Raw genomic sequence first — 15360 nt, 5'->3', positions numbered from 1 at the left:
GTGAAAGTTTCTTGATGATAAATTCTTTTTGTTGTTATTTATCTGATGATGTTGCTTTAACCTCTTCTTGAAAGGTACTTTATAATTCTACATTGTGTTAGTCAAAAGAGGCCAATTGCCATTAACAACCCTGATGTCTTAGTGGCTTAACATAATAGTTTATTTCTTCAATATAATGCTCCTGCTCATGTTGCTCAGTGGTCAGAGCCCTTCCTCTAGTGGTTTCATGATTTCCAAAGGCTTCAGAGCCCTAGATCACTTACACCTAGTTCACCAATAACAAAAGAGAAAAAACATTTAATATCTCATGGGACATTTCAGAGTTTTAGGTTAATAATTGGAACATCACTTTTGCCCATGTTCTAGTGTCCAGAACTAGTTATATGGTCTCTCCCAATGCAATGAGGTAAGGAAATGTAGTTTTACTGTGTGACCGAGAAGAAGATGAAGTTAACATGTGCTATTGCTTATGACATTCAGGTAGAAAGTTATTTAATCTGTTTGAAGATAGTATTCCTTTGGCTTCTGACTTCAATAACTGCTATTAAGAAGTCTGCTGTCAGGCATTCCTTTCTAAGGAATCTTATTTCTTTGTTCAATTTCTTGCTTCTACAGTGTCCGGACTGTTTTTAATTTCTCTATTGTGTTTTCTATTTAAATAATCATATTTTTATTTTCAAGAGGTCCTGAAAACTCTTTTAATGTATTATTTCAAATCTGCCATGGTATTCCTGGTAGTCTTTTGTTGTTTGCTTGTCTTAGTGATTCCATACTTTATTTCTCTAAGTATTTCATGCATATTCTGTGTTCTTCTGTATCCTTTATCTGCCCATTCTACCAACCCTAAGTCCTCATACTTGTGGTGGTTTGCTTTCTTGTGTCCTTGGTGATCACTGACTAAACTTACTGTCTGATTTTATCTCTGGGAGTCCTGTGGTTTAAAAGTGGGAATGCCTTCCTCCAGAGAGAATTTGCTGCTTCTGATTCTGCCACTGACCAAGGATACTTCAGCCTTACTCATGAATCCAGGTTTAACACAATGGTACTAGGTTCAGCTTACCTACCTAGCCACTGGCCCAATATTCAGTGTTCTCACTGACAGTATTGTAGGTATCAACCCTCAAAACAACCTTGCCTCTGTCCTTTGGCTAACCACTCACCACTCCCAATTTCTTTGCAGTTCTGGGGAAGAGGAATGAAAGTATATGGAGATGTCCTTCTTACATATCTAGCAGTTATACAAGTTATGTTCTAGCAATAACCCTACTTGTTTTACAACATAAGGACCTCTCAAAGCATCTAGTTTACCATTTTTCAAGCACAAGTGAGATCTAAAAAGGTTTCACCTAATTTACATTTCTTTGCTTTTGAAGTCCTTGCAACCTATATTCTCACTGCCAAAGCCATTTTATCCAAGGAGTGTGTTTCCTCGTCTTCTTTATTTGTTTTAATTTTTTTCAAAAATGTTGCTTCTTTGTATATCAAAACTTAATCAATAACTGAAATGAAAAAGGATTTACCTACGTGTATTTTTTGTAATTTTCTATGTTCTGAAAACAGATCCAAAGTTAATTATTCTGATTTCTTACATGTATTGCTATCTGTTATACTTTTAAAACAAATGAGAAATTTAACCATGTATCATATAAAACACACAACAAAATCCTGGGATGGTAACACCCTGAAACTTTCTAGGTCATCTTGGAGTAGAATACCGCTGAGGCCTTTTGTCATCTTTGCTTTTCTTTCCATGGGAAAGTGTGTAGATGTTTCTCAAATGAACAGGTTTCTGTCTGTTGACAGCCCTTTATCAACACTGTAATTAGGAGAGGCTTTTTATTCTTACTGATCAGAGTGGAAGCTGCTGCAAATGCATGCCGCTAACAAGTGCCTAAAATACAGCTAATTAATCTGGTTAGAAACTGTTGAGTTTGCCAGGTCCTTAATAGTGAGGCCTTCTAGGCTGGTTGCTACAGAGGTTGGAATAGAGACTTTTTCAAATGACCTTTTTTACTAGTATGACTTCGTTTACAATAAAATGTCATAGGATCATTTAGTTTTCATGTGAATTACATGTTTAATAACTTGTCTTCTCCAAGCTATAAGATTAGAAAATTTCAAAAACCTAATCAAGGAGTATATGGATTTTTGTTTAAAGTGGTGTTTGGTATTTGGCCGAATGGAATAAGTATTTTTACTAGTCAAGGTTAAACTTTACTTAGTAAGCATAACAGAAGATCTTAACTATGTTTGGCTTAATTTCTAAAGATAGGATTTTTGTAACTGTTTTACACTAGAAATGTTGCAAGAAAATTTGAGGGTTAGGCAGAGTGTATTTGACCAACATATTCTATAGCAATTTGCATATATTGAATGTGCTCAGTAAGTATTAAAAAAGATGTGTCCAGTTTGTCATTATATTTGTCTTGATGTAAAAGTTGCCAAGACATGGACTCTAAGTCACACAATTATTTCTTGTAAAGAGAGATCAAAACAAGATATAGAACACTCTTTAGAGAGAAAGCCAAGGAAAAGATCTATGTTAGGAATTTGGGCTTTCAATAGTGACTGGATTAATAGAGGTATTAAATATTAAATAGCATAACTGGGAGCTTCTTTGAATTCTCTATGGTTTCCATCCAAAATTTTTATTTTAAATTTTTCCTGCTTTTAATTTTCCTTGTGAGAAAAGCAGCATGTTACTTTAACAGCAAAAAAGGGAGATACAGAATGATTCATCCCTTTGTGTAAAAGGTCTAGTACAATGCATATCCTGATTTTGAAATTTATTTTATTTTATAAAAACTATTTGTTTCCTGGGAACATGCTTTTCTTGAAAACAAAAAAAGTATTAAGCATTTTGTGAATTACCTTATAGATCTAGTTTTTTTCCATAATTTAAATGTGCTTCCTTTTAAGGTTTGAATTCAGATTAATTTGTGGTGAGCAAAACCCTTTTAAATTTAAGATAGATAAGATATTATATCATAATACTACTTTCTCTTTATCTGCACTACTTTGATTTCGTATTCTTACTTTGTAAATTTAATTGTAGTACTGTCTTATGTTTAAATAGAGATTTAATGATTTCACCAAAGATGATGATTATCATTTGAATGTCAGTAATACAAATAATTAAATTTAAAGACTCTTAGAAGTTACATGTGGTATCTGTACAAATATGCTACTCCAGGAGATAAGAAAATTTGAGTAATGAAATATAATAAAATATTATTCTTAGAATTTATTGTAAAGGAGGTTAAAGTTTAAAACAATGGAATTAATTAAAATTATTCTAACACTATTCAGTGTCCTACTCAGTATACATTTTGGTATTATGACCAATTTTGACAGTTTGTAACTGACTTTCAAATGTAGTGTTTTAAATACTAGGTAATGTGTTAAAATTCCAGACATACTTCCCTCCTTGTGTTTGTTTGAATAAAACCTCCCCTGAAGCTGAAAGGATTCATTTTTTGTTCTTTTCTTAATAGTACAAAGTCTGAACTTTCCATGACAAAAGTAATGGTTGGGAAATTTGGAGGGTTGATCACTTCCATTTCTTTTCATTTAACAGCAAGAAATTCTTTATCATTGTCCAGTTTCTGATGCATCTCAGAAACTGAAAAGTGTGAGAGGGATATTTCTCACACTCTGTGACATGTTGGAAAATGTAACTGGGACACAAGTTACTAGGTAAGAATTGATTTTTATTTAGCTTTTTTCTGTTTCTTTCAAGTTCTGTACCTTGGTTCTGACAAAATACTACTACAAGTATCTATTATACAAATATATTTGTATATCTAATGTAGAAATCTATATAGCAGTTATGATGCCTGCAGATATTTTGTTTCTTGCCTAAGTTATTTCTTTTTTTTTTTTTTTTTACAAATAGTTTATTGTCAAATTAGTTTCCACATAACACCCAGTGCTCATCCCCACAAGTGCCCTCCTCCATACCCATCCCCCCTCCCCCCCACATCCATCAGTCCTCAGTTTTTGTCAGCATTCAAGAGTCTCTCATGGTTTGCCTCTCTCCCTTTCCCCCACCATTTCCCCCCTTCTTCTCCCCCTTGTTCCTCAGTTAAGTTCCTCCTAATCCTCCTATACGTGCAAACATATGATATTTGTCCTTCTCTGCCTGACTTATTTCACTCAGCATAACACCCTCAAGGTCCATCCATGTTGCTACACATGGCCAGATTTCATTGTTTCTCATTGCCATGTAGTATTCCATGGTATAGATAAACCACATCTTCTTGATCCATTTGTCCGTTGATGGACACTTATTGCCTAAGTTATTTCTAAAGGTCACCTATAAGGTGTAGGTTCTCAATACACTGTTAAGTCTGGGTGTTTGGCATACTTTAAATAACAAATTTGGACTCATGACCTGTAATTTAGCATTTATTCATGAAGGTGGTATTTCTTAAGCATGGCATTATTTTGAGTCTGGGCTTTTTCATGTTTTTGTCTTGATCATTAACTTGCTAGCCAATACTCCTGTGGTTAATAAGAATGACTGAACACTGAATTTTTCATGTAGTTCAAAATAGTCTTTTCTACAGCAATGACAGAAAAAAACACAATCCACATACACTTTGAGAAGAAGAGCCAGAATGCTCCTTGTATCATCTGTGCAAGTTCACTCGATGGATAAACAAGACTGATACGAAATAATTTTTTGAAAAATAAAATATACCATATACTCAGTTATAGAGCCATATATCCCATTCAGTGTCAATTTAGTAAGCCCTGACTTTGAAATGCCACAGTTGACTTATGGGAGGAGTAGGCTCAAAACTTTGTTGAGTTGTAGTTTGTTTTTTTAATAAAATAAATCTAGGGATTACAAACCATTTTTCTTCCTTAATATTTCAAAAGTTTTAGAAATATAAAGTTGCATTTTCTAAGGCTTTAACTTTTCCCATCTTTTGATAAAAATGACACCTCTAAGATTCTAAAAGATAAGATCTGCAAGACAATAACAAGAAGAATTTCCTTGTTTTCTAAATAAAAGTCGGTTTAACTCTGGGACTCATTTCCAGACACTAGTAACTGAGGCTATATTTAGTGTAAATTTTCATTCAAAAAAAATGTGTTGAGAGAAATCATATGGCATTTGTCTTTCTCTGGCTTATTTCACTTATAATACTCTAGCTCCATACATGTCATTGCAAATGGCAAGATTGCTTTTTTATGGCTGAGTAATATTCCATTGTATATACATACCACCTCTTTATCCATTCATCAGTAAGTGGACATTTAGGCTTTTACCATAATTTAATTATTGTGGATAATGTTGCTTGTAGATAACATTATTATAAACATTGAGGTGTATATATCCCTTTGAACTAGTGTTTTTATAATCTTTGGGAAAATAGTAGTGCAATTGCTAGATGGTAGGGTAGTTCCATTTTTAACTTTTTGAGGAACTTTCATACTGTTTTCCAGAGCACCTCCACCAGTTTGCCATCCTCCCAACAATGCAAGAGGGTTCCCTTTTCTCTACCAGCACCTATTGTGCCTTGTACTATTGATTTTAGCCATTCTGACAGGTATGAGGTAATAGCTCATTGTAATATTAATTTGCACTTCCCTGATAATAAGTGATGTTGAACATCTTTTCATGTGTCTGTTAGCCATCTTTATGTCTTATTTGGGAAAACATCTATTCTGTCTTCTACCCATTTTTTAGTTGGATTATTTGGATTTTGGGTGTTGAGTTTTACAAGTTCTTTATATATTTTGGATACTAACCCTTTATCAGATATGTCATTTGCAAGTATCTCCTCCCATTCCATAGATTGCCTTTTAGTTTTGTTGACTGTTTTCCTGCACTGTGCAGAAGCTTATTTTGATGATGTTCCAGTAGTTTATTTTTGCTTTTGTTTCCCTTGCCTTAGGAGACATATCTACTTTTTTAAAATGTTTTATTTATTTCTGAGAGAAAGAAAGACAGCATGAGCAGGGGAGGGTCAGAGAGAGAGGGAGACACAGAATCTGAAACAGGCTCCAGGCTCTGAGCTGGCTGTCAGCACAGACCCCAACCCGGGGCTCGAGCCCACAAACCGTGAGATCATGACCTGAGCCGAAGTCGGACACTTAACCGACTGAGCCACCCAGGCACCCCAATTGGGAGACATAAATAGAAGTAAGTTGCTACAGCCAATGGCAAAGAAGTTACTGCCTGTGTGTTCCCTTTTAGGATTTCAATGGTCTCCTGTCTCACATTTAGATCTTTCATCCATCTTGAGTTTATTTTTGTGTATGGTATAAGAAAGTGGTCCAGTTTCATTCTTCTCTGTGTTGCTGTCCAGTTTTCCCAATACCATTTGTTGAAGAGATGGTCTTTTTTCCCATTGGATATTCTTTCTTTCCTCTTTGTTGAAGATTAATTGACCATATAGGTACAAGTTCATTTCTGGGTTTTCTGTTCTGTTCCATCGGTCTGTGTGTCTGTTTTGTGCCTGTATCCAACTGTCTTGATCACTACAGCTTTGTAATAAAACGTAAAGTCTAGAATTGTGATGTCTCTAGCTTTGTTTTTCTTTTTCAAGATTATTTTGGCTATTCAGAGTCTTTTGTGGTTCCATACAGATTTTAGGATTTGTTGTACCTCTGAAAAATGCAGGTGGTATTTTGATAAGAATTGCATTAAATGTATAGATTGCTTTGGATGGTATAGACATTTTAACAATATTTGTTCTTCCAACCCATGAGCATGGAATGCCTTTCCATTATTTTGTGTCTTCAATTTCTTTCATCAGTGTTTTATGGTTTTCAGAATACAGGACTTTCAGCTTTTTGGTTAGGTTTATTCCTAGATATCTTTTTATTTTTGGTGCAATTATAAATGGGATATTCCTCTTAATTTTTCTGCTGCTTCATTTTTGGTGTATAGAAATGCAACAGATTTCTGTACATTGATTTTGTATCCTGTGACTTTAGTCAATTCGTGTGTCACTTCTAGCAGGTTTTTTGGTATTTGGGGGGGAGGTTTCTGTACAGTGTATCATGTCATTTGCAAATAAAGTTTTACTTCTCACTTGTCGATATGGATGTCTTAAATTTCTTTTCGTTGTCTGATTACTGAGGCTAGGACTTCCAGTACTATGTTAAATAACAATGGTGAGAGTGGACGTCCTTATCTTATCCTGATGATAGAGGCAAAGCTCTCAGGTTTTCCCCATTGAGGCTAATATTATCTGTGGGTTTTTCATATAAGGACTTAATTATGTTGAGGTATGGTCTCTCTAAACCTTTGTTGAGGGTTTTTATCATGAGTGAATGTGTACTTTGTCAAATGCTTTTTCCTTCTCTATTGAAATGATATTTTAAAATTTTTATTAATATGATGTTATGACATTGATTGATTTGCAAATATTGAACCTCCCTTGCAACTCAGGAATAAATCCCACTTGATTGTGGTAAATGAGTATTTTGTAATGTTTATTTATTTTTGGGGGGGGTGGGGGGAGGGGCAGAAAGAAACAGGGAGACAGAGGATCCCAAGTGGGCTCCATGCTGACATTGGTAAGCCCAATATGGCTCTCGAACTGATGAACCAGGATATCATGATCTCAGCCAAAGTCATACTCTCAACCAACAGAGCCACCCAAGCATGCCATGAATGATTTTTTTTAAATGTGTTGTTGGATTCAGTTTGTTAGTAGTGTATAGAGAACTTTTGCATATGTGTTCATCAGGGATATTGGCCTAATGTTCTCTTTTTTAGTGGAGTCTTTACCTTTGTAATGACACAGATAGAGCTAGGGAGTATTTGCTAAGCTAAATAAGTCAGAGAAAGACAAATATCAAGTGATTTCACTCATATTTGGAATTTAAGAAACAAAACAAGTTAGCAAAGAAAAAATAAAAAGAGAGAGGGAGGCAAACTAAGAAACAGACTTTTAACTATAGAGAACAACTGTTGGCTACCAGGTGGAAAGTTGGTGGGGGAAATAGGTAAATAGGTGATCAGGATTAAGGAATGCACTTGCTGTGATGAGCACTGGGTGATGTATGGAAGTGTTGAATCATTATATTGTACACCTGAAACTAATATTACACTGTATGTTTAACTGGAATTTAAAGGATTTTTAAAATTTATTTTATATCTTTATAAATAAAGTTATTTATTTTTGAGAGAGAGAAAGCACAAGTTGGGGAGGGGCAGAGAGAGAGGGAGAGACAAGAATCCTAGGTAGTCTCTGCTATGAGCACAGAGCCTGACACATTGCTTGATCCCATGAACAATGAGATCATGACCTGATCTGAATCAAGAGGCAGACACTTAACCAACTGAGCCACCCAGAAGCCCCAACTAACTGGAATTTAAATAAAACTTAACAAAAATTTTAAAAATATAATGATGGTAATGCCTGAAGAAGATGTTAAAAAGATTAAAAAATAACAAATAGTATGCATTTGACTGTAAGAAAAATAATAACAATTTGTATTAAGAATTAAAGAAAATAATTAAAATAATGATGTGAAAAAACATGTTGCAGGCCTCCTTTTATTTTTTATTTTTATTTTTTAAATGTTTCTTTCTTTCTTTCTTTCTTTCTTTCTTTCTTTCTTTCTTTCTTTCTTTCCTTCCTTCTTTCTTCTCTTCTCTTCCCTTCCCTTCCCTTCCCTTCCCTTCCCTTTTCTTTTCTTTTCTTTTCTTTTCTTTTCTTTTCTTTTCTTTTCTTTTCTTTTCTTTTCTTTTCTTTTCTTTTCTTTTCTTTCTAGAAAGAGAGTGCACACAGGGAGGGACAGAGAGAAAGAGAGAGGGAGCCAAGCAGGCTCCATGTTCATCATGGCGCCTAGTTCAGGGCTAAATCCCATGACCATGAGATCACAACCTGAGCTGAAATCAAGAGTCAGTTGCTTAACTGACTGAGGCACCCAGGTGCCCTCCTTTTATTGATTTTTTAACAGCTTTATTGAGGTATCATACAATTTTCCCGTTTAAAGTATACAATTCAGTGGTTGTATATTTGCAGGTATTTGCAACCATTACCAGAGTCAATTTTAGAATATTTTCACCACACCCAAATAAAAACCTATACTGGACATTTCATGTGAATGAAATCATAATACATGCTTATTTGTGACTGGCTTCTTAGGATAATGTTTTCAAGGTTCAGGCCTCCTTTTTAATCATATTGGAAAGAAATTTTAAGTTTCTCCATGTGGATTTGATTTTTTTCTTTTTACTCTAAAGGACAGATGTTATTTTACTTGATGTTCAGGTCTTGTTATTAATGTTAAGATATGGATTAAACATGTGGAAAACAATAAATGTAAGTAGAAAAACTTTTTTGTGAAACAGTAAATATGAAAATGATAATTATTTCAGGGTTCCTTAGCAATATGTATGTCTTACATACACGGTTTTAAAACTATAGTGATATTAATGTCTGAGTATAAAAAGAATCTAATGTTTGTCAAAAAGCATATATATTTTTAAACTTTATTAAGGCAAAAGTAATATTCCTTTTGAAGAAATCTATTTAGCAATTCATGTTTAAAATTCCACACACTTATCTACTGCAGCATAGAATATACATTGTATTCTAAGGATTCACCCGATGAAAACTGATTTGTGTATTCTCATTTAAAGAAAAAAAATGGAGGGGGTACATCTGGGTAACTCCATCAGTTAAGCTTCTGACTCTTGATTTCGGCTCAGGTAATTTTGTGAGATCAAACCCCATGTCAGGTTCTGTGCTGACAGCACGGAGCCTGCTTGAGATTCTCTTTCTCCCTCTCTCTCTGCCCCTTCCCTGCTCACACATGTGTACATGCTCTCTCCCTCTCAAGAAGAAATAGACTTTACAGAAAAAACAAACACTAAATATATTTTCTTCACATCATCTACCCTCATTACAAGAAGGAATCATAATACTCTGTTTTCATAGTTCTTTATTATATCTCTTTTTAGAACACATTTAATATGTTTTCTAACTTGATTGAAGTACAATAAATTGCATATATGTAAAATGTACAATTTTATCAGTTTTGACAGAGGTATATGACCCTGAAACCATTACCACAGTGAATATATACATTATCCCAAAGGTTTCCTTGAGTACATGTTTAAATCTGACTTATATTTTGGTTACTTGTTATGTACCTATGCCCCATATTAAATTATCATTTGTGAGCTGGAATCATGTCTTCCTTTCTTTGTAATTTTTCTTAATAAATAGGTAATTTATCTTAATAATTTTTCTTAATAAATAGACTATTTGTTCTCTTAATAAATTCTCTTAATAAATAGGCTATTTCTCCTAATAAATAGGCAATCAGAAAAGATTTGTTAAATTAGCACTGTAATGGAAGCTTTCTAAAAAAATAGCATATCGTCACTTAATGTTAGCAAACGAATTTCAATACTTTTTACTGTGACATGTCTATTTTTGTTTGACCTAAAGCTTTTTATAGGTATTTAAAAAGTATTTCTGAATGCATTATTGTTGTTATGCAATTCCTTGCCTTCTCTGTGTGACAGATATATGCCATGAAACTTGTTTATTAAGCATGTGGTTCTTAAGTCATACCATGTGTAATCTTTTATGAGTGACGTGTTTATAATTTTTTGACATTTAAAGATATTCTAACTTTATTCAACTCTTTTTTTTTTCTTAGCTCATCCCTTCTTTTAAATGGGAAACAAATCCATGTGGCTTATTGGAAAGAATCTGACAAATTATTGTTAATTGGCCTGCCTGCTGAAGAGTAAGTTGAGATCTTTGTTCATCTTAAAATCATTTCAAACATACTGCTAACAAAGTCTGTTTCATTAAAAGTATGATGTTTTTGTTAAAAGCCAACCTCCTTTAAACAGTCATGTTGGGGCACCTTGGTGGCTCAGTCATCCAACTTTGGCTCAAGTCATGATCTCATGGTTTGTGGGTTCGAGCCCCACATTGAGCTCTGTGCTGACAGCTCAGAGCCTGGAGGCTGCTTTGGATTCTGTGTCTCCCTCTCTCTGACCCTCCCCTGCTTGTGTTCTCCCTTTTTCTCTCTCTCTCTCAAAATGAATAAGCATTTTTAAAAAGTTTAATTCAAAAAAACAGTCTTATGTTTTAAAGATCTGTTCCACCAGTGCAATAGCTACCTATGTTAATTTGATATTAAAACTAGAAAGGTGCTGGGAACACCCAGCTAGACCAATTAGTAAGGAGAAGGGCTTTCAATACACTTTCTTCTGAGATGTGGCCAGTACAAAGGTGGCTGAGAGATTACCTTCTCTGCTCAAACTTTTGACAAGATCGTGGATTGGATTTTGTGTATTCGGCTTTTTACTGTTGGAGGTTTTGGAGAATTAAAGGTCAAGGAAAAAGGTGCTTGGCCCTGATGTTGAGCACCTTTGACAAAATACAGTTGATCCTTGAACAACATGGATTTCAATTGTGCTAATTCATTTATATGCAGCTTTTTTTCAATAAATGTATTGGAAAGTTTTTTGGAGATTTGTGACTATGAAAAAGCTAGATCAACTACACAGTCTAGAAATATTTAAAAAATGAGAAAAAGTTACGGATGTCATGAATGCATAAAATATGTGTAGATACTAGTCTGTTTTATCATTTACTACCATAAAATATACATAGATCTATTATTAAAAGTTAAAATTTATCAAAACTTAAACAAACACTTACATGGAGCTCTTCACAGCAATAGCATAAACCTTGACTAGCACCATGGGACCCATATGAAGTGCCACTAGTAATGCTGGAAGTGCTCCCAAGAAGCAGAGAAAAGTTAGGACGTTACAAGAAAAAAAAAAAAATTGCTTGATATGTACTGTAGATTGAGATCTGCAGCTGCAGTTGGCCACAATTTCAGGATAAATAAATCCTACATGAGAACCATTGTAAAAAAAAGGAAAGGAAATTCCTGCAGCCATCACTACAGTTAGGCCAGCAGGTGCAAAAACATCACAATTTTTGTGAAAGATCTTTTTATCTTGTATTGAAAATGCAGCTTTTATGTAGGTGCAGGATTGCTAGAAGGAAGGCATCCCTATAAATTAATATGATTTAAGAAAAAACAGTCATGATATGACAACTTAAGGCAAAGGAAAAGTGAAGGATCTAAAGCAGGAGAATTTAATGCCAGCACAAACGATGGTTTGACAATTTTAGAAGGGGGTTTAGCTTTAAAAATGTCAAGATAACAGGAGAAGCAGATTCTGCTAAGAGACTGCAAATGACTTCCCAGATGCATTAAAAAAAGCAGTGAAGAGGAAGGATATCTGTCTCAAGGTTGTTTTTGGGTTTTTTTTTAATGTTTGTTTAGTTTTGAGAGCATGCAAATTGGGAGGGGCAGACAAAGGGGGACAGAGGATCTGAAGCAGGTCCTGCACTGATAGCAAACCTGATGCAGGGTTTGAACGAACTCATGAACACCGAGATCATGACCTGAACTGAAGTCAGACGCTCAACCAACTGAGCGACCCAGGCGCCCCTCAAGGTTTTTAACACAGCCAAAAGTGCCCTATTCTGGGAGAAAGAAAAATGTTGAATAGGATATTAGTAAAGAAGAAAAGTGAGCACCGGAATTAAAGGTGGGAAGGAATATGCTTATTCTGTTTTGTGTAAACAGTCAGGTTTATGATCAAGACTGCCCTTATGTATAAAACTGCTAATACCCCAAATCTTGAAGGGAAAAGATAAATACCAGAAGCCAGTCTTTTTGACTGTACAACAAGAAGGCCTGGGCAATGAGAACCCTTTTTATGGATTGGGTACATTGATGCTTTGTCCCTGAAGTCAGGAAGTACTTCACCAGTAAGGGACTGCCTTTGAAAGTTGATTTGATATTGGACAATGCCACTTAGAACCAAAGTTCATGAGTTCAGTACCCAAGATGTCAGCCTGCTTACCCCCAAACACAATATCTCCAATTTAGCCTCTAGATCAGTGGTCACAAGGGCCTTTAGACTTCATTACACATGGTACTCTATGGAAAGGATTGTCATTGCTATGGAAGGGGACCCCAGCAGAGAGAACATCATGAAAGTCTGGAAGGAATACACCACTGAAGATGCCAATGTTCTTATAGAAAAAGCCATGAAAGCCCTCAAGCCTGAAACATAAATTCCTGCTGAAGGAAATGGTATCCAGATATCATAACTTCACAGTATTAAAGACAGAGCCAATCAGGGAAATCATGAAACATATTCTGGATATGGTAAAAAGGGGGTAGGGCAGGGGAGGTGAAGGGCTTCAAGATAGAGATCTTAGAGAGAAATTCAAGAGCTAATAGATACCACACCAGAGGAAGGGAGAGATGATGACTTGATGGAGATGAGTACTTTTGTTTTCTGGNTATTCTCTTCCATTGATCTATGTGTCTGTTTTTGTGCCAATACCATATGTCTTGATGATGACAGCTTTGTAGTAGAGGCTAAAGTCCGGGATGGTGATGCCTCCCATTTTGGTTTTCTTCTTCAATATTACTTTGGCTATTTGGGGTCTTTTGTGGTTCCATACAAATTTTAGGATAGTTTGTTCTAGTTTTGAGAAGTATGCTGGTGTAATTTTGATTGGAATTGCATTGAATGTGTAGATTGCTTTGGGTAGTAATGACATTTTAACTATGTTTATTCTTCCAATCCATGAGCATGGAATGTTTTTCCATTTCTTTGTGTCTTCTTCAATTTCCTTCATTAGTTTTCTATAGTTTTAATCATACAGATCTCTTATATCCTTGGTTAGGTTTATTCCTAAGTATCTTATGGTTTTTGTGCAATTGTGAATGGGATGAGTTTCTTCATTTGTTTTTCTGGTGCTTCATTATTGGTGTATAAAAATGCAACCAATTTCTGTACATTAATTTTGTATCCTGCAACTTTGCTGAATTCTTGGATCAGTTCTAGTAGGCTTCTGGTGGAGTCTGTCAGGTTCTCTATGTAGAGTATCATGTCGTCTGCAAAAAGTGAAAGTTTGACTTCCTCTTTGCCAATTCTGATGCCTTTTATTTCCTTTTGTAGTCGGATTGCTGATGATAGGACTTCCAGCACTATCTTAAACAATAGTGGTGAGAGTGGACATCCCTGTTGTGTTCCTGATCTCGGGGGAAAGCTCTCAGTTTTTCCCTGCTGAGGATGATGTTAGCTGAGGGCTTCTCATAGATGGCTTTTATGAAGTTTAAATAAGTTCCTTCTATCTCGACTTTCTCGAGGGTCTTTATTAAGAAGGATGCTGTATTTTGTCAAGTGCCTTTTCTGCATCTATTGACAGGATTGTATGATTTTTATCTTTTCTTTTGTTGATGTATTATATCACATTGATTGATTTGCGAATATTGAACCAGCCCTGTAACCGTGGAATGAATCCCACTTGATCATGGTGGATAATTCTTTTTATGTGCTGTTGAATTCATTTTTCAAGTATCTTGTTGAGGATTTTTGCATCTGTATTCATTAAGGATATTGCCCTGTAGTTCTCCTTTTTTCCTGGGTCTCTGTCTGGCTTGAGAATCAAAGTGATGCTGGCTTCATAAAAGGAGTCTGGAAGTTTTCTTCGATTTCTATTTTTTGGAATAGTTTGAGAAGAATGGGTATTAATTCTCTTTTAAATGTCTGATAGAATTCTCCAGGGAAGCCATCTGGCCCAGGGCTCTTATTTGTTGGGAGATTTTTGATAACTGATTCGATTTCCTCACTTGTTATGGGTCTGTCCAGGTTTTCTATCTCTTCTCGTGTGAATTTGGTAGTGAGTGTGTGTTTAGGAATTTGTCCATTTCTTCTAAGTTGTCCAGTTTGTTGGCTTATCGTTTTTCATAGTATTCCCTGATAATTGCTTGTATTTCCGTGGTGATGGTTGTAGTAAGTCCATTTTCATTCATGATTTTGTCTGTTTGGGTGCTCTCTCTTTTCTTTTTGAGAAGCCTGGCTAGAGGTTTGTCAATTTCGTTTATTTTTTCAAAAAGCCAACTCTTGGTTTCATTGATCTGTTCAACTGTTTCTTTGGTTTCTATATTTATTTCTGCCCTGATTTTTATTATTACTTTCTTCTACTGGGTTTGGGGTGCTCTTGTTGCTCTCCCTCTAGTTGCTTTAGGTGCGCCGTTAGATTTTGAACTTGCACTTTTTCTAATTACTTGAAATACACTGGTGTGCAGTGTACCTTCCTCTTAGTACTGCTTTTACTGCATTCATAGAGTTTGGATTGTTGTATTCTCATTTTCATTTGTTTCCATATATTTTTTAATTCCTTCTCTAATTGCCTTATTGGCCCATTCGTTCTTTAGTAGGGTGCTCTCTAGCCTCCATGTTTTTGGGGGTGTTCCAGACTTCTTCCTGTGATTGATTTCGAGTTTCATAGCATTGTGATCTGAAAGTGTGCATGGTATGAT

General features: G+C 35.1%; 1 protein-coding gene across 1 annotated transcript in view; it reads left to right on the top strand.

Annotated features, from left to right (window-relative positions):
• The window catches only part of INTU (inturned planar cell polarity protein), a gene marked incomplete at its 3' end in the record, with an annotated part of 84143 nt that overhangs the window by 46534 nt on the left and 22249 nt on the right, over positions 1-15360 (top strand). Inside the window, exons 5-6 of the mRNA XM_077780989.1 lie at positions 3578-3696; positions 10642-10731. Coding sequence (XP_077637115.1) covers positions 3578-3696; positions 10642-10731 — 209 coding nt within the window. The remainder of the gene's footprint in view (positions 1-3577; positions 3697-10641; positions 10732-15360) is intronic.

The sequence above is a fragment of the Crocuta crocuta genome, unplaced genomic scaffold, assembly GCF_008692635.1.
Source record: "Crocuta crocuta isolate KB4526 unplaced genomic scaffold, BGI_CrCroc_1.0 scaffold191, whole genome shotgun sequence".
NCBI lineage: Eukaryota > Metazoa > Chordata > Mammalia > Carnivora > Hyaenidae > Crocuta > Crocuta crocuta.
Note: the sequence above shows the minus strand (reverse complement) of the source record. Positions and strands in the feature narration are given on the sequence as shown.